The 17,240-nt window shown below is 44.9% G+C and overlaps 1 protein-coding gene across 2 annotated transcripts in view; it reads left to right on the top strand.

Moving 5' to 3' along the window:
* VPS33B (vacuolar protein sorting 33 homolog B (yeast)) overlaps window positions 1-10,544 on the top strand; it is a 21,766-nt gene extending 11,222 nt beyond the window's left edge. Inside the window, exons 6-23 of one of the 2 annotated variants that reach the window (XM_006867135.1) lie at window positions 498-543; window positions 1,876-1,970; window positions 2,252-2,356; window positions 3,116-3,212; window positions 3,431-3,508; window positions 3,688-3,761; window positions 4,629-4,715; window positions 4,896-4,986; window positions 5,233-5,307; window positions 5,563-5,627; window positions 5,755-5,809; window positions 6,858-6,904; window positions 8,105-8,237; window positions 8,820-8,893; window positions 9,384-9,485; window positions 9,854-9,929; window positions 10,037-10,153; window positions 10,456-10,544. In XM_006867135.1, coding sequence (XP_006867197.1) covers window positions 498-543; window positions 1,876-1,970; window positions 2,252-2,356; window positions 3,116-3,212; window positions 3,431-3,508; window positions 3,688-3,761; window positions 4,629-4,715; window positions 4,896-4,986; window positions 5,233-5,307; window positions 5,563-5,627; window positions 5,755-5,809; window positions 6,858-6,904; window positions 8,105-8,237; window positions 8,820-8,893; window positions 9,384-9,485; window positions 9,854-9,929; window positions 10,037-10,153; window positions 10,456-10,526 — 1,488 coding nt within the window. In that variant the 3' untranslated portion in view covers window positions 10,527-10,544. The remainder of the gene's footprint in view (window positions 1-497; window positions 544-1,875; window positions 1,971-2,251; window positions 2,357-3,115; window positions 3,213-3,430; window positions 3,509-3,687; window positions 3,762-4,628; window positions 4,716-4,895; window positions 4,987-5,232; window positions 5,308-5,562; window positions 5,628-5,754; window positions 5,810-6,857; window positions 6,905-8,104; window positions 8,238-8,819; window positions 8,894-9,383; window positions 9,486-9,853; window positions 9,930-10,036; window positions 10,154-10,455) is intronic. The other variant, XM_006867136.1, reaches the window with a different exon arrangement.
* The last annotated feature ends 6,696 nt before the right edge of the window (window positions 10,545-17,240 follow it).

Below are 17,240 nucleotides of genomic sequence, written 5' to 3' on the forward strand. Positions count from 1 at the left end.
AATTATTCACTGTTGTATCACAAGAAACCCATCCGCATTTCATTTCATCAGCCCCGCCCAGACAGATTGGATATTACTCACTGGAGATTCTACCTTCCTCCACGCCCTCTGAATCTAGGTTCCCTCTTGAAAGCTTGTAAGCCACTCACTTCTTGCCTTTGTAGCGCCCCCCACCCCCTTTGGGTAGCTGATGTCCAAGTTGCCCATCCCTGTCTACTCTGTGTATGGAGGGGGTGGGAATGATGGAATTCATCTTCTTGATAAAGCCTTTCCAGTCTCTCAGGGAGAAAGAAGCTCTAAGTAAATGAAAAGGAAAACCAAGCGTTGGGCCAGATGACTCTAATGGCTCTTTCTGCTTCAGAGTGTCTGGCTGTTCTTGTCTTTTTCACGGGGCGCAGTAGTCTTTATGTTCTCATCAATGACCCGCAATCAACTGCAGAGAAATAGGACTAACAGGGAAAGAGCTGGTTACTAATCAGCTTCCTTTTCTCTTTCAGTTTTATGCCTGTGAGATGGTGCTTGAAGAAGAAGGAATCTATGGAGGTGAGAAGAAATGAATGTGAGTGGAAAGGGAGAGGCAACAGATGGGAAGAAGGAAATCATTGTGTCCTGTCTGCTTCTTGTTGACCTAGCAAGATGAGAGAGACCCCTGAGAATGGGGCTGGGAGGAGGACCCCAGACTAGAACATTAGTGGGGGAGAATAAAAGGAATGCCAAGGCTTGTCGTTAGAAATGACCAACTGCTGTATTCTTGTTGTTAAGTGCTGTTCAGTTGGTTCTGACTCATAGTGGCCCTGTATCGATTTCTAAGGAGTGGCTGGTGGGTTTGAATCACTGACTTTGTGGTTAGTAGTCCCGTGCTCCACCCCATGACTCCTTATTCTTACCTTTCAAGATTCCCACAAGAAAGAATGTACCTTCTCTCTTCCATGTGTTCCTCACTCCATTCTCTCATGAAACACAAACCTGATCACAGTCCCCCTTGCTGAAAATGCTGCAGTGGCTCAGTATTAAGCCCAGTATTCTCAGCATGCCCCCCTACACCTTGTACAAGCTGCCCCTCTTCTATCTTTTTAGATGCATCATGTGTTCCTCCTTTCCTCTGACTTGCTAGCCACAGGGACTTTGTACGTGCTGTTCCTGCTCCCTGGTCCTATAACTTTTTGCCAACCCAAATCTTACTCAGATTTTAACCTTGTCGTCTGTTTACTGCCATCAAGTCTATTCTGATGGATGACAACACTGTATAGGGTTGCTGAAGAGGGGCTGATGGGTTTGAACTGCCAACCTTGTGGTTAGCAGCTCAGTGCGTACCCCACAGTGCCACACCAGGATCCCAATTCTAAGATTTAATGTTACTTTTTGTTGTTATTGTTAATGTTACTTATTTAAGGAAGCCTTTCCTTTATCCCAAGGAGCTCTAGTTGAGATTGTTGTTAATTTCCGTTGAGTCGCTTCTGACTCATAGCGACCCTATATAGGGTTTCTGAGGAGCAGCTGGTGGGTTTAAACCTGCTGTTCAAACTGACCTTGTAGTCCAGTGCATTATCCTACAGTGACGAGGACAGTTGAAAGTGGGCAGACATCTATAAGGTTTATTATGGGGTTTGTGCAACTTCCCGATCACAGAGCGTCTCATGCATGTTAAGTAACACAGGCCTGTCTGTGTGCTCATGGCTTATCTTACTTCTTGGGAGTACAGTGGTAATAAAGTCGTTTGTGTGATAAGACTGACTTAATTCATCTTTGTCTGCTCAATGTTTAGTCCCTGCATGTGCAGCCCCTCGCATCATTTTTACATGACTGTGGTGTCCCTTCCCTCTTAATGGGGAGCTCAGTGCCTTCTGCAGGGCCTGATGCTGTGTGTACCCACAGACGTGAGCTGTGATGAATGGGCCTTCTCCTTGCTGCCTCTTGATGTCGATTTGCTGAGTATGGAGCTACCAGAATTTTTCAGAGACTACTTCTTGGTGATTGCAGGGCCCTTGGGTCTTGGCCTCAAGGGATAAGGTGGGAGAAACATGGGGTCCAGTGGACTTGTAATATTAATCTAACCTTTGTCCAGTACATGGCATTTATCATGAGTAATAATGATTGATGATGGCCATAGGACTTCCTCTGGGACCAATCAAAATGATCTCTTAAGCATTCCCAATCCTGCCTCCTTGCTCCAGGGGTTTTAGGGCCAACAACTCCCAAGATGAGCCTGTTGGGTAGGTCTGTATCTTTGTGGCCTGTGTGGTCCCTGTAGGAGGGAGATCAGCGTTGGATCAACACTGTGGCGCATGCCTTGCACCTTCTCAGCACTCTCTACGGCTCCTTTCCTAACTGCTATGGACTTGGCAGGTGTGCTAAGGTAAGAACATTGGCAGTTTTGTTGCTTGGTCAGCCCATTTCACCTGTTCTGTGCCCACCAAGGACTGTTCATGAGCATCTGTGGAAACTCTTGCTTTTATCGTTCTTGAATAGTTTGTCAGAGAGGGAAATTTGTGTGATGAACAGGCAAAGGCCAAGGCCTCCTGGATGACTTCAACCCACTGTCATCCAATTGACTCTGACTCATAGTGACCCTTTACATGACCCTATATAGTGACCCTATACATACTGTGCAGGCTTTCCAAGTCTATAAAGCATTACTGTAGCAGACAGCCTCATCTTTATCCTAGGAAGTAGCTGGTGGGTTTAAACTGCTGACCTCGTGGTTAGCAGTCCCATGTTTAATGCACAGTATCACCAGCGCTCCTCTGATGTTGTTGTTAAGTGCCATTGAGTCAGTTCTGACTCATAGCGACCCTGTATAGGGTTTCCAAAGAGCAGCTGGTGAGTTTGAACCACCGACCTTGCAGTTCAAACTGACCTGTGGTTCAGCACGTTATCCCGCAGCGCCACACCAGGACAGCCTTCCTAAATCTCTCTTTACCTTTGGAGGAAGAGTAGTGCTGTTTCTTCATTGGTATGTGAGGGGAAGGTAAGCAGGTGCGAGTAGAACAGTGCTAGCAGTTAGCCCCCCTGTTGGGATCAAGAAGGATTACATGGAAGAGGGTTTGGCTTCTGTAGGCATTGGAATACAGTAGGGACCTGAACACAAGCTTGAGAATCTCTTGGGCCCTGGCAGATGTCACATGAATTATGGAGGACACTCGAGGAGGAGGAGGACGGTGAAACCAAGGGTCGGAAGGCAGAAATTGGACATATCTTTTTCCTGGACAGAGGTACAGTTATGCCTAGCACTCCCTTTGCCTTTGGACCCTAGGAGACATGGGAATGTAGGAAACGCAGTGGCAAAGTTAGGGCCTAAATTCAGGCTGTGAATCCCAACATTGACCAGCATTGACTGGGCCTTGTGGAAGGTGCTGGAGCTGATATTGAGCAAAGATGGGGAGAAGGCTGAGTCAGGGAGAGCCTTCATGGTCAGTCGTTTTGGTTTCAGATATGGACTTTGTGACGGCACTTTGCTCCCAAGTGGTTTATGAAGGCCTGGTGGACGACACCTTCCGCATCAAGTGTGGTAAGTGCCATTGTCCTCTGCGTCCTCACAGTGGGGTGAGGGGTGGAGCCCCCAGACTCACTCTGAGTGAACTGCTGCCTTCCAGATAGTATGGGAGACCTTTAATGGCAATTCAGGAAAAAGTAGGAGAAGCTAGACCTCATTGGAGATGCTAATAGTCATCCCTTCTGCTCTCAAAGGGAGTGTCGACTTTGGCCCAGAAGTCATGTCCTCTGACAGGAGCCTGAAGGTGCTGCTCAATGCTGAGGATAAGGTGAGGGTGTGGGTTCACCCAGGGGTGCTACTCAATGCTGAGGATAAGGTGAGGGTGTGGGTCCTCTCAGTGAATTTACTCAGGGGTGCTGCTAGGAGGCTCTGGATTTCAGCTCTAGGATGGGAGGCTGAGTCTATGGGAAATAGGTTACCCTATCAGTTAAAGTCCTGGTGTGGCGCTGTGGGTTAATGCGCCAGACTGCAAAGCCGTTTGAACTGCAAGGTTGGTGGTTCAGGCTCACCAGCTGCTCCTCAGAAATCCTATAAAGGGTTGCTATGGGTCAGAACTGATTCCACAGCACTTAACAACAACATCAGTGATAAGCCCACCTCAAAGCACATACCACAATCAAAGCCACTGTCTGTGAGTTGACTATGATTCCTCACTACCCCTTAAGACAGACTAGACCTGCTTCATAGGGTCTCGGAGACCGTAAGTCTTTACAGAAGCAGACAGCCTCCTTATCTTCCTCCCGAGGAGCAGCTGATGGGTTTGAATCACTGACCTTGCAGTTAGCCCAGTGCTTAACCCACTGTGCCACCAGGGCACCTTCCAAAGCACTCAGGAGATTCTTAATATCTGTTGTGTTATTGTTAAATGCTGTCGAGTCGTTGCGACTCATTGCAGCACTGTCCAGGGTTCCCGAGGAGCGTCTGGTGAATTTGAACCGCTGATCTTGTAATCCAGTACGTTATCCCCCAGCGCCTCTATTAACTGATTCCAGCTCAGCCTTCTTTGTTCTTCTGCTAGAGCAGCCGTACACTCTATACTATCCATATATGCTAGTGAGTCAGGACAGAATACTAAGGAAGGAGAAATGTTTGGGCTCTGGCATAGGAAGTTTTTCTTGTCTCGTTCCCCTCACAGGTCTTTAATGAGATTCGTAATGAGCACTTCTCCAATGTCTTTGGCTTCTTGAGCCAGAAGGCCCGGAACTTGCAGGCTCAGTATGATGTGAGACTCCAAGCTCTGCATCTTCCGTCTTGTCTCTTCACTGACTTCTCATGGCTGCTGCCCTTTGGTGCCCCTTCTGACACTATGGCAGTCTTCCTGTCTTGCCTCTTCGGTGGGTGGGAGCTCAGGGAGGGTGGTGGTGCTCGTGGGAGGACTTGACCTCATAGGGATTTCCTACAGCGCCGGAGAGGAATGGACATCAAGCAGATGAAGAACTTCGTGTCCCAGGAACTCAAGGGACTGAAACAGGAGCACCGCCTGCTGAGCCTCCGTAGGTTGTAGTTTGAGGAGATGGGGAGGGAAACGGAATCTGTCTCCCCCACTGGGACTGCTACAGAGGAACATTGCCTCCCAAGAGGAGATTCCCGCTCATCTGGAAATTATGACCTTATTTGGTCTAAAATGGGACAAAGTCCTTTAGAATTTGCCATAAAAGTTGTTCATTTTTCTGGAGACAAAAAAGGGGACACCTTCTAGAATCAGGAATGTGTCAGCTCCCTCTTTGTCCTGTCTGCAGATATTGGGGCCTGTGAGTCCATCATGAAGAAGAAAACCAAGCAGGATTTCCAGGAGCTAATCAAGACTGAACATGGTAACTGCCGGATACTTGCTGTACGTCTTATGCTTCTATGTGCATGGCTCCCGTGCCCCTAGCCAGCCCTTAAGAGATACTTGCTGGCTCTTTCCAGCTGAAACTCACTGTGTGGGCTGCTGGATCCTGCTAGAAATTTTGAGGTCCTTTAACCCACTCTGAGGATAGAGAAAGAGATGGGGACACAGATGCTTGTTAGCATAGATGGCAACAGCTGAGTGATCCCCAGTAACAGGCTCTCATCTGATCACTCAGCATTGCTCGAGGGGTTCAACATCCGGGAGAGCACCAGCTACATTGAGGAGCACATAGACCGGCAGGTGAGCCCGGAGGGGAGAAGGGAGGCTCTGGGGATGGTGTTTAGATTGTGGCCGGCCTCTAGCACAAGGAAGAGAAGGACATGCATCAGGACACTTGGATGCTCCTTGTATCTTTCTTCCTGTGCAGGTGTCACCAATAGAAAGCCTTCGCCTCATGTGCCTGTTGTCCATCACTGAGAATGGTGAGCAGCAGGGACTAAAGATTGAGAAACTGCCTCAGGGATAGAAGAAATAAGCTTGAAAGGCAGTGACAAGGATCTTAGCAAGCAGAACATTTTTAAGTAACGTCGTGGATGCTTTTCCTTGTAAAATAAAGCACTTTTAGTTTCCGGTGAAACATTACCTGGTCATAGTGTAGCTCACTGTCCCAGCCCTAAGCAGGACTACATTCAGGGCAGCCCAGAACAATGCCTGCGTACCTTAGGACTGCAGAGGCATAGGATTCAGCGGCACTTCTCTCATCATTGCACCAGGCAGGCCTCTCATCGTCAACAAGGCTTCTGAATGAAGATGCCGTCCAAGAGAAAGGGATAGTCAACTCATCTCAAGCATTTCTAAAGCCTAGATCTGCAGCCTGTGATGGCAGTTTGTTTTTACTGTTGAAGCCTTCTATTTGGCAGATGTTCTTTAAGGCTACAGTTGTTAAGTGCCATCAAGTCGCTTCTGACCCATAGTGACCATGTATAGGGTTTCCATGGAGCAGCTGGTGAGCTGAACCGCCGACCTTACAGCCCAAATGGCTTTGCAGTTAGCGCATTAACCTACAGCGCCACACCAGGACTCTAGCAACCCAGAAAATGTATTTTGTTTATTCTAAATCTCCTGTTGGAGTTGGAAGTCTATTTCTTCTTACCTCAGTGGAGAACCATTTGATACTGCACTTGTGAAACTTTTCCTAACCCTCAGTAGCTGTAAAGCCATTCCAAGTAGAATTGCCCTTTAGATAGAAAGGAATTCACAAGAAGTCGCTTGTCCCTCCTGCCCCTCTCACAGTTAGCAGTAGTTTCAGAGCCCCTTCCTCAGCACCTTATGACTCAGAGCTCTTCCCAGATTTCTCAGACCCAGGAGTTATCTTTAGGGAAGCAAGCTTAATTTGCAAATCAGTTTAGAGTAACATGAGACAAGGTTGACAACTGTTTCATCCTTCTTCCTAATTAAAGTCATTTGGGGTGAGAGGATTGTTTGATGCTAGCCTCTTTCTCATTCACCTGTCATATTCCTTCCCCTCAGGTTTGATCCCTAAGGATTATCGATCTCTGAAAACCCAGTATCTGCAGGTAAGGCCTGGAGAATATTTTCGAGGGAACTTGGAGGAAAGTCATTGAACATCCTTATTTATTTTTTTTTTTATCTTCTTATTGTGAATTGGGTGACGGTTTACAGAGCATATTACCAGTTTTACATTCAAGTCAATGGACACTTTTGAAAGAGGCAAATAAGAAATGACTCCTTTACTGTTGTCATCACCATAAATAAAGCCGTCTTCAAGGGACTAGGAACAGTCACCTTTCAAGAAACCAGTCATTTCCCTCTGTTCTCGTTTCCCTCCACCTCCTTTTCATGATGAGCAGTCAGTGCCGAGAGAAGTTAAACACTTCTGCCATGTTCAACGCACTGCTGGGGTCCTAGCCCAAGGTGTCTCCCTCTCATCTTAGTACCTTGGGAGCCACTGAAACCACTTTCCTTCAAGGTTTTGTTTGTTCAAGTCATACCTCATCTGTGAAATCTTCCCCGCTATCCATAGCTTTCTATATTCCTTAAGAATTTCAGACTATCATTTATTCTTCCTTCTCTGGTGTGTGGTTATTTCTGGCATGAAAACCTTGTCCAAAAGGAGTATAAGCTGTTTCTTTTTGTTTTTGTTTTTCCCTTCACTTTTTATTGTGAATTGGGTGAAGGTTACAGAACAGGTCAGTTTATCATTCAATAATCCATAACACATTTTGTTTCAATGGCACTGACTTCAGTCCCCACAATGTGACATCACTTTTATCCCACTTCCTCCTTGGGTTTCCTGTTTCCATTTCTTCTCCTTTCTTAACCCTTCTGAACTAACCCCTCCTTTTTAAACCGTTGATGGTGAATTGAGTTAAGGCCAACAGCTCATACACTTGGTGTCTGCAGTGATTGTCCCCTCAGTTCACAGTAGTTCCCTCTACTCACTTAACTCTTGCTCTATTCCCTTTGTCTCCTGCTACCTTCATCTCCCCTGTGCTAACCTCCCTCTTACATGTCACCTTCAATGCTTCCCTTTGTCATCTCAAGTGGGTGATTGTTCTAAGGTGTGCGGACCTCCCGCGTGTTACTGTTCCCTTTATAGAACTCTGACTATTGTTTGGCTGGAAATTGAGTCTCAAGAATGAGTTCTGGAAAGTGTGAGCTTTTCCAGCACCTAGACTGTCTCCCCTCTGTTGTCATCTGGCAGGGCTACACCCTTCATGGGTGCTCAGGAAAGAGCTGGGTTGTTTTTTCTTCAGAGCTATGGCCCTGAGCACTTGCTGACCTTCTCCAATCTGAGGCGAGCTGGTCTTCTCACGGAACAGGCCCCTGGAGACGCCCTCACAGCAATGGAGAGCAAAGTGAGCAAGCTGGTGACGGACAAGGCTGCAGGTGAGCTAGGAGCCCAGGTACCTTTCCCTGCTGCTGGTCCCTCTTTCTCACCTGGGTGATGAGGGCATGAGCTGGGGGGAAAGAGTGTGATTTCATACTGACATTACTACTTCTGCTAATGACAGCCATTTCTACTCGCTAACACTCACTAAGTACCTCAGTCCCCTAGAGAAGTGTTCATCTCATCCTCACAGACTCTCTAAGGCTAGATTTATTGTCCCTACTTTACAGATGAGGAAATTAAGGCTTATAGAAGTTGTCTTCGGTCCCTCGAGTAGAAATCAAGTCAGTTTGACTCCAAAACCCATATACTTAACCAATAAATGAGGGTTAGCCTAGAGATTGCATTTCATAAGCAACTATCCAGTAGAAGGAAAAAGGCTATGGGTAGGGAGAAGGGTGGTGGGAGTCTTGATCAGTTCCAGGGAATTGTGGTTAAAGGCTCTGTGGGGTCTTCAGATGGGAGGTCCTGCTACTTGGGTAGAGGTTGCCCTGGCTGGCATTCCCCTAAATGGCATTGTCTGCGGCAGTGTCATATAGCTGTCAGCCTGAGATGAGACCTAGCACAGATTTCTTCCCTAGGAAAGATTACTGACGCCTTCAGTTCTCTGGCCAAGAGGAGCAATTTTCGTGCTATCAGCAAAAAGCTGAATTTGGTATGTGGGACAGGGATGAACAGGGAGGCCGTGGGTTCAGTGCTTTGTGAAGAACTTTGAATCCACAAAAAGCTTCTTGTCATTTTGTGTTTCTGTAAAGATCCTTTGTGTGGTATCAATGTGGTATAGACTTACCTTAATCATGAGACAAGGCCCAAAGATTCATTCATCTAATAGACATCAAAGGGCCCGCCATCAGTGCCTGAGGATGTACTAAGCGCTGCTTCCGTATATGTCCCATGTGACTGAAGGGTTCAGGAGCAGGAAGGCTTCCCTCCACCTCCTTCATGGGGACCAAGGACCATATATTTAAGGGAATAATGGCAGGCACAAAATTCAAGCTTTAATTTCTGGTTCTGGATTTTTTTTCCCAGGTTCTCCCTTTAGTTGGAACAAGAATGCTTCTTTTGGCTGTGCCCCCTTTATGTGACTCTTAAAAGATGAGAGGGCCGAGTTCTCACTTGCCTAATGTAGAACCTTTGTCTTTTAGATCCCACGTGTGGACGGCGAGTATGACCTGAAAGTGCCACGGGACATGGCCTATGTCTTTAGTGGTGCTTACGTGCCCCTGAGCTGTCGAATCATTGAGCAGGTGAGGAAGAGAGACTCTAGCTCTCAACTTTGTGTCATTCCTTCTGCCTGCCTTTTAAGGACCCCTAGTGGCGCTGTGGATTAAATGTTAGGCTGCTAACTACAAAGTCAGCAGTTCAAACCCACCAGCCATTCTGTGGGGGAAAAGATGAGACTGCTCCCGTAAAGATTTAGTCTTAGAAACCCTAGATAGCGTCACTGTGAGTCAGAATCCACTCAATAGCACTGGGTTTGATGGGTCATTCTTTGGTCCCTGTGAAGCTGGCATACAGTAGCTAACAAGAAGCATGACAGTTTGGTGGCTGTATCCTTTCTTTCCTAAATCTAGCGCTGTCTCTAGACGTGAAACTAGTGCTTGCATCTTCCCAGGTGCTGGAGCGGCGAAGCTGGCAGGGCCTTGATGAGGTGGTACGGCTCCTTACCTGCAGTGAGTTTGCATTCACAGGTATGTGACATGGACAGGTGAAGGCAGGTGGTCATGAGAGATGGGCCGGGTACAGCACCCAGTACGAGCAGGTGTGTGGAGACTTGTATGTGGTCTGATCCTCACAGACATAACCAAGGAAGACAAGGCTTCCAGCGAATCCCTGCGCCTCATCCTAGTGGTGTTCTTGGGTGGTTGCACATTCTCTGAGCTCTCAGCCCTTCGGTTCCTGGGCAGAGAGAAAGGTAAGAAACCAGGACAGGTGAGAACAGGCCTGTATGGCATCCGGGGGAGTGAGGGCACAGGAAGGCTTTTTTCCTGGCCCCTGGGTACCACTTGTCATGGCCTTGCTATTGGGATGCTGTAGCAGGGAGCCCAGTTCTGCTGGCTTGGCAAGTTGTACCCAAGAGCATGGAGCTCCCGATGCCTCCATGTATGTCAGTTAGCTCTCTGGCCTGGCCGAGGACTGGAGCTGCAAGGGCCATAGTTACAGGTGGAGACTGGAGATGGGCTGCTTGTCACATACGCTGCTGCTCTGACTCCCTAGGGTACAGGTTCATTTTTCTGACAACGGCGATGACAAACAGCGCTCGCCTGATGGAGGCCATGAGTGAGTGAAAGCCTGACGTTTCCGGCACTGGAGTCTTCTCTGTCAGCTCCCAGCTAATAACAAGTGTCCTCCAGCTCCCCTGCTGAGTCTGGGACTTATTGTGATTTAAAGAGCATCTTTGAGGAATGAGGTCTCTTCCTACACCCAGAGATTGTTCTCTTGTGTTTATGGAGTATAGGTCCTGCTGATAAGTTAACAAAAAGGAAAGGAAAATGAGCCTTTGCTAATTTCTGTTTGAATATCATTGTAAATAAAGCCTATCTGTACACTCTAGTGTTATGTATGTATAGTTCTGGACAATTGCACTTTCTTTTAATTAGGGAAACCATAGTGGAGCATTACATGGGGTTTCTATGCTCTTGGCTTGGTCTGCCTGCAAACATGGACGAATACACTATGGTCCTGGATAGGAAGATTTAATATTGTGAAAATGTCAATACTACCCAAGACAATTCATAAATATAATGCAATCCCGATCCAGATTCCATAGATCAATACAATCCCAATCTAATTTCCAAGTTCTTCTTTAAAGATAGAGAAAAACTAATCATTAACTTTATATAGAAAGGAAAGATACCCCAGATAAGCGAAGTATTACTAAATAAGTATTAATAACAAAATAGGAGGCCTCTGATTTCCAGATCATAAAACCTACATAGCCACAGTTGTCAAAACAGCCTGGTACAGGCACAAATAAAGACACAAAGGTCAATGGAACAGAATTGAAAACCCAGAAGTAAATCCATTCACCTACTTGTAAAAACAACATAGAAACTTGTTTTACAAGTTCTCTTTATTGTTCAATCTCTTGTTTGCAAGGCTGGCGGCTGAATGACAAGGTAGGTCTGTTTTCTGATGTCTACGTGTCAGTTGGGAGCCCTGGTGTGGCTCCATGGGTTAATGCACTGGACTGCAAAGTCTGTTTGAACCACAAGATCAGTGGTTCAAGCTCACCAGCCACTCCTTGGAAACCCTATGCAGGATCACTCTGGGTTGGAACTGACTCAACAGCACTTAACAACAACAACATGTGTCAGTTATCCCTCTGAGCCTCTTCAGCGTAGGGATAATGGCTCCACCCCGGAATACTATTCCCTATAATAAGTGTTAAGGGGATGGCAGAATTGAAAATGAAAGGACAGGTAGCTGAGCACCTATGACAGGAAAGCTGTTTTGTTGTTGTTGTTAAGTGCTGTCAAGTCAGTTCCGTCCCACAGCGACCCTGTATAGGGTTTCTGAGGAGCCGCTGGTAAGGAAAGTTGTAGAGAGTAGGACATTTTATTATTAAACATGTAAGAGGACCTTGTCATGGATTGAGTTACGTCCCGTCCCCCTAGATTCTGTTTCAAGCTTGCTGGGTCATGCTTCTAAATGGTCTGGCAGTTATGTAATGATGTCATCATCCCAATTGATGTGATCTGATGTCAGCCAATCAGTGTAAGGCGATCAGAATGGCCTGTAACATCCTTTCTCAGGGCATCTGAGTGTTTCTGTAAAGCAAGCAAAGGAAATGCTCCTTGTGAGTTTTTCATATGCTGTGGGTTAATACGCCAGGCTGCAAAGCTGTTTGAACTGCAGGTCGGCAGTTCAAACTCACCAGCTGCTCCTTGGAAACCCTATACAGGGTCACTGTGGGTTGGAATTGACTTGAAGACACTTAAAAAAAAAAAATCTTCGTAGTATGCATTTCCAGACTAAGGCTAGTAAGAAAAGAACAGTAATCACTACAGTTATTCCAGTAATAATAGAAAATCCCCAATTATGAAACCAATTCTTAGGGTTAAATTCCTGAATGGCTTGAAGAAATGTTTCGGCTGCATTAGAAGCATGATTCATTTATATATGCTTTATAAAGGTATGAGTCATCTGAGCTTCTATAGACATATTACCTCTAAACCCATATAAATGACTTTTTACTTTTGCCACTCTATCTCACTACAATTCTATTCTGCTGGAGTCACACAGAAATCACTGTTTTGCCAATCACATTTCAGCCAATTCTTATATTCTACAATTTGTTCTCCTAGCCATTCTACAGATTGTTGCAATTCATATACTTGAGAAAAACTTTCTCTATGTATTTTATCTGTTGACACCATAATTGATAGGCATTTTGCTGCCAATATTACACAAATTCAGCAATTTGAATACTTTGACTTAAAGCCACCCCGGCCACCGTTGCAACCGTGACAGTAGCTATAAGTCCAAGAATAAGAGCTATAGGGGTTACAATAAACCATTTTGTTCTATTTAGTACTTTACTTAACATTTTCATTAATACGTGTATTTCTGCACTTTGTTCCCAAGGCCTAGTTAGATTGACAGGGAGCCAAACTCCTAATCGAGCTTTTAACAAGATAATGGACATTTTTGTTAAAGAGCATATGATTCAAACAAGTATACAGTTTACAGGAATGACATGTCAGACTTTCGTCAGTTGCACTGATTTCTTTTGTGCCTATACCTATGACATAAGGTAATCGAACACAGACTTGTAAATATCTTGTTTCATTTACTTTGAATTCATAGATGGCCTCACTATGACTCATTCCAGAAAATTTCCCAGTGAATCTTTTGTAAGGTCGTAAGGCAAAAGGTAGTTTCCACAAGTCCCATTGTTCAGGTCCTGAAACAGGATGAATCATCTGTGGTCAAGGGGGTGCTGTTCAACCCTCGTGCCAAGCCATTAATTGTGATGTCTGAGTCCAGATTACACCCTTAGAAACATTCCAGGGAGAATCAGTGATTAAGTCACAAGTAACAGGCTTTTCTTCCAATGAACAGTTTGTCAAGAATTTTCCATGGGGTCCCCAATCAATGGTAGTGACTGTATCATTCTTTAATACTTAAACATGTTCTCCTCTGCATTTTGACCATTCTAATCTTCACGGCTAGCTGTTTGAACTGCCAGTGTCGGCAGTTCAAGCTCACCAGCCATTCCTTGGAAACCCTATACAGGGTCCCTGTGGGTCTTAACAACAACAACAACAATCTTCATGGCTGCCAGTGTTGGAATTAGCACCTCAGGAGACTACAACAGGTTCATCATGAAACCTGACGCCTTCTCCTCCTCTAGGCTTGCCATATTGGGGTCATATTTTTCTCGCAGGAATCCATATTGGTGGTTTTCCATCACCTGGGGAAACACAACAAAAACCTTGCCCCATGTTTATTAATTTTCCTTTTTTTCCATATACCATCATCATTTTTCCATCAAATGTAGTTGTAAGGTAAAGGCTTATTTTCTGTATTGTGTTTAAAGTGCTTTTCTCCAGTTGTAGAGCCTTCTGGTGACGTAAACCGGAAAAAATTAAGAGTTATTAATGCCAGGTGTAACTGCTTCTCAAGGGAGAGGAGGCGCTTCCCCCTTTTTGTTTTTGTAATTGGAGTTTTAATGTGCGATTAGCACGTTTAACAATTGCTTGTCCTTGAGGACAAGCTTGCTTGTCCTTGTAAAGTATACATGTAATGTGTTGAATGTTCCGTTTCTTTAAAAATAGAGCAAGCTTTCTAGAAGCTTGTTATCTGTTTTAATACAGGCGATGAGGATGGTTTTAAAGAAGAAGTAACAATTGCGAGATTAACTGAACTATATAGGCTGAGTCAGCTACAACATTTAGTGGTGTAGAAACATCCTGTAATAAAGTTATTAAGGTAAAAAGTTCTGCCTGCTGTGTAGAAGTGAAAGAGCTGGTAATGACCCTTTCCATGGGACCCCAATAAGCTGCTTTTCCTTTACCTTTTCCAAAGCCAGCCACAAAATATGTATCTGCTCCTGTATTAGAAATTACATACGGTACATATATTTTTTAAAAAATCCCAAAGTTTAGATTGAGCATAATGAATTGAAATGATTTCTTGACATTCAGCAACTGCAATTGAAACCAGTCCCTCGATTTTTGGAAACTTAAATTTGCCATTGCTTGTGCAAGTAAACTCGCTCTATAGGTCTCTGTTCCAATTCCTCTACACAATTTCACATAATCAAATAGGTTACCAGCCTCCCTTTAAGGTTTAATTGCTAACTGACAATCTTGATTTGCATTATCATAAGTTAATGTTCTAAGAAGAGTTTCAGCTGCCACGGTATTGCTGCTAGATCTAGAGACAGACTCTTGAAGGCGAGCTATAAAATCAGGATAAGGCTCACATGCACCTTGGCGGGTGTTATTGAAGGTGGGGTCTTTTTGCCCAGCAGGAACCACTTTCTCCCATGCTCTTTTATAAATTAAATCCATTTGGTCTACTTTAGCATCCTCATACCATGCTTGTGCCTCTGTGTTAGCCCAATCTCCAGATCCAATTAAGTGGCCATCAATTATATTTAAAGGTGGATTTTGAGCTAACATTTTTTCTAGCTTGCTACTCTGCTCCCTCAGACCACTGTGATCTTTATTGCAATTAATCTCTTGGATTTAGAAGTTTTAGCCAGAAGTTGCCAATCAACAGGAATTAACCTGTAAATTTCAGTAATCATTTGCAATAATTTGATGGTGAAAGGAGCTTGCAGCCTATAATTTGATACTGCTGTTTTTAATTCCTTTAATAATTTAAAATTAAAATGTTCATAATATATTACATTCTTCCCTTGTTCTTTGATAAACAGGAAAAACTAATAGAGCATCCATGTCCCCTTACTTCTTGTTGTTATGTGCTGTGGAGTTGATTCCAACTCATAGCGACCCTGTACAGGCTTGCCAAGGCTGTAAATCTTTACAGGAGCAGAAAGCCTCATCTTTCTACTCACTATGAGTCGTAACTGACTCCACGGTACTTAACAACGACATAGTAGATAATGCTTGTGAAGGGCCTCGAGAAAAGCCTCACTAGGGGCCATGGGGAATGGTGAAGGTGGAAGATCAGGAGAATAGTGTGCTGTTTCCCAAGAGATCCATTATCTTTACGATGCTTATTTTGCTCTGAAGTTTGCAATGGCTCCAGAATCAAGTTAACTAGAGACCAAGAGGTCCAAATTTCAGCCGGAATATTTTCTCCTTGCCTATGATTCCTTTTAAAATTTTCATTTATTCTATTCCATGTTTGTAAATCCCTCATCTGGGAACCAGGGACAGTATTGCTCTATATAGTATTTAATAGTTGAATTAATTTCCCTTCCAATATTGACACCCCTACATTAGTCAAAGTGTTAAAGCAAAGATGTCAGCTTAAGGACTCAGGTGCGCTTGACCCAAGTCATGGTGTTTTCAATCACCTCATATGCATACGAAAGTTAGTCAGTAAATAAGGAAGACCATAGAAGAATTGATGCTTCTGAGTTACGGTGTTGGAGGAGAATACTGAAAGTGCCATGGGCTGCCAAAAAAACCAACAGATCTGTGTTGGAAGAAGTGCAACCAGAGCGCCCCCTGGAGGCCAGGATGGCCAAACTTCGTCTCTCATACTTTGGACATACCGTCAGGAGTGACCAGTCACTGGAGAAGGATATCATGTTTGGCAAGGTGGAGGGAGGGTCAGAGAAAAAGAGGAAGACCCCCAAGGAGATTGATTGGCCAAGTGGCAGCATTGATGGACTCAAGCGTGGCAACAATAGTGAGGTTGGCCCAGGATTGGGCAGTGTTTTGTTCTGTTGTGCATATGGTCGCTATGAGTTGGTACCGACTCTTTGGCACCTAACAACAACATCATTAGTCAAAAGAGAGCAGAATAAAGAAACATAGGGCTTATATTTCCTGTCCCCTTGACCCATAGCCCTGTCACACCTAATCCTAGGCTTTATGCCCTTCAGTTCTTTTTACTTACCTTCCAGGATTCCCCTAGGTCTGTTTTGTTTCCCTTTTGTCAAGAAGTTTCCCCAGTCCCTGTTCGGGCACCATTATACAGGAACCAGACCTGCATGAACGGGTCTCGGGGCTGGACGGAGAATGAAAGTGGCAGGAGACTCAAGATGGTCAGTCAAGAGTGACTTTATTATTCTACAGTACAGCTTTAAGTACAGTCTTAGGTAGGAAGCATATCTGGACAGCTCATCAATCTCAGGTTTATGATTACTAAAGTAACCTTTAAGTACAAAGCTAGGAGTGAACAATAACTAGATAAAGAGCAAGCACATAGTAACTATTTCCCCTAATTACAGACCCTACCGCAAGCTGTTAGGTCAGTGTGTTCCAAGCCCAGCACCGATGGCAAGCAAGGTTTTCCTTGTAGTTCTGATCAAGGCGATCCTTGGTTAGAGCACTACCGCTGAGTGGGTGTCCCCCATGCCCCAATTACTCCTACAGCACCTTTTACCTTAAAAGAAAAGTAGAAGTCAGCAGAGAAGGAGGATCCTGGCTACCACAAAGCAAGAAGAGCCAGAGCAGAGTGAGTGTTTTCCACCTGGAGTCCCTACTTTGAGAACCTCCTAGACCTAGGGAAAGACTGACGCTAAGACATAGGGAGATGGAGATGGGCAACTTGGACATTGGATACTCAAATGGGGAGGCGGGGACTACAAAGGCAAGAAGTGACTGGCTTATAAGCTTTCAAGGGGGAACCTAGTGCTAGGGAGCATGGAGGAAGGCAGAATCTCCTGTGGGTACTACTCAATCTGTCTGGGCAGAGCGGATGAAAGGAAATACAGAAAGGCAACTAGCAATACTGTAGTGAAGGATGCTTATCAGGACGGATTATGAGGGTTGGAAATGCAAAGGTAGATGTTTTGGAACAAGGAAGGGAGTGATTAATTCTACAGGCTAGGAGCGGAGCTATCTGGGACCATCAAC

This window comes from Chrysochloris asiatica, unplaced genomic scaffold, assembly GCF_000296735.1.
Source record: "Chrysochloris asiatica unplaced genomic scaffold, ChrAsi1.0 scaffold00101, whole genome shotgun sequence".
Classification (NCBI taxonomy): domain Eukaryota; kingdom Metazoa; phylum Chordata; class Mammalia; order Afrosoricida; family Chrysochloridae; genus Chrysochloris; species Chrysochloris asiatica.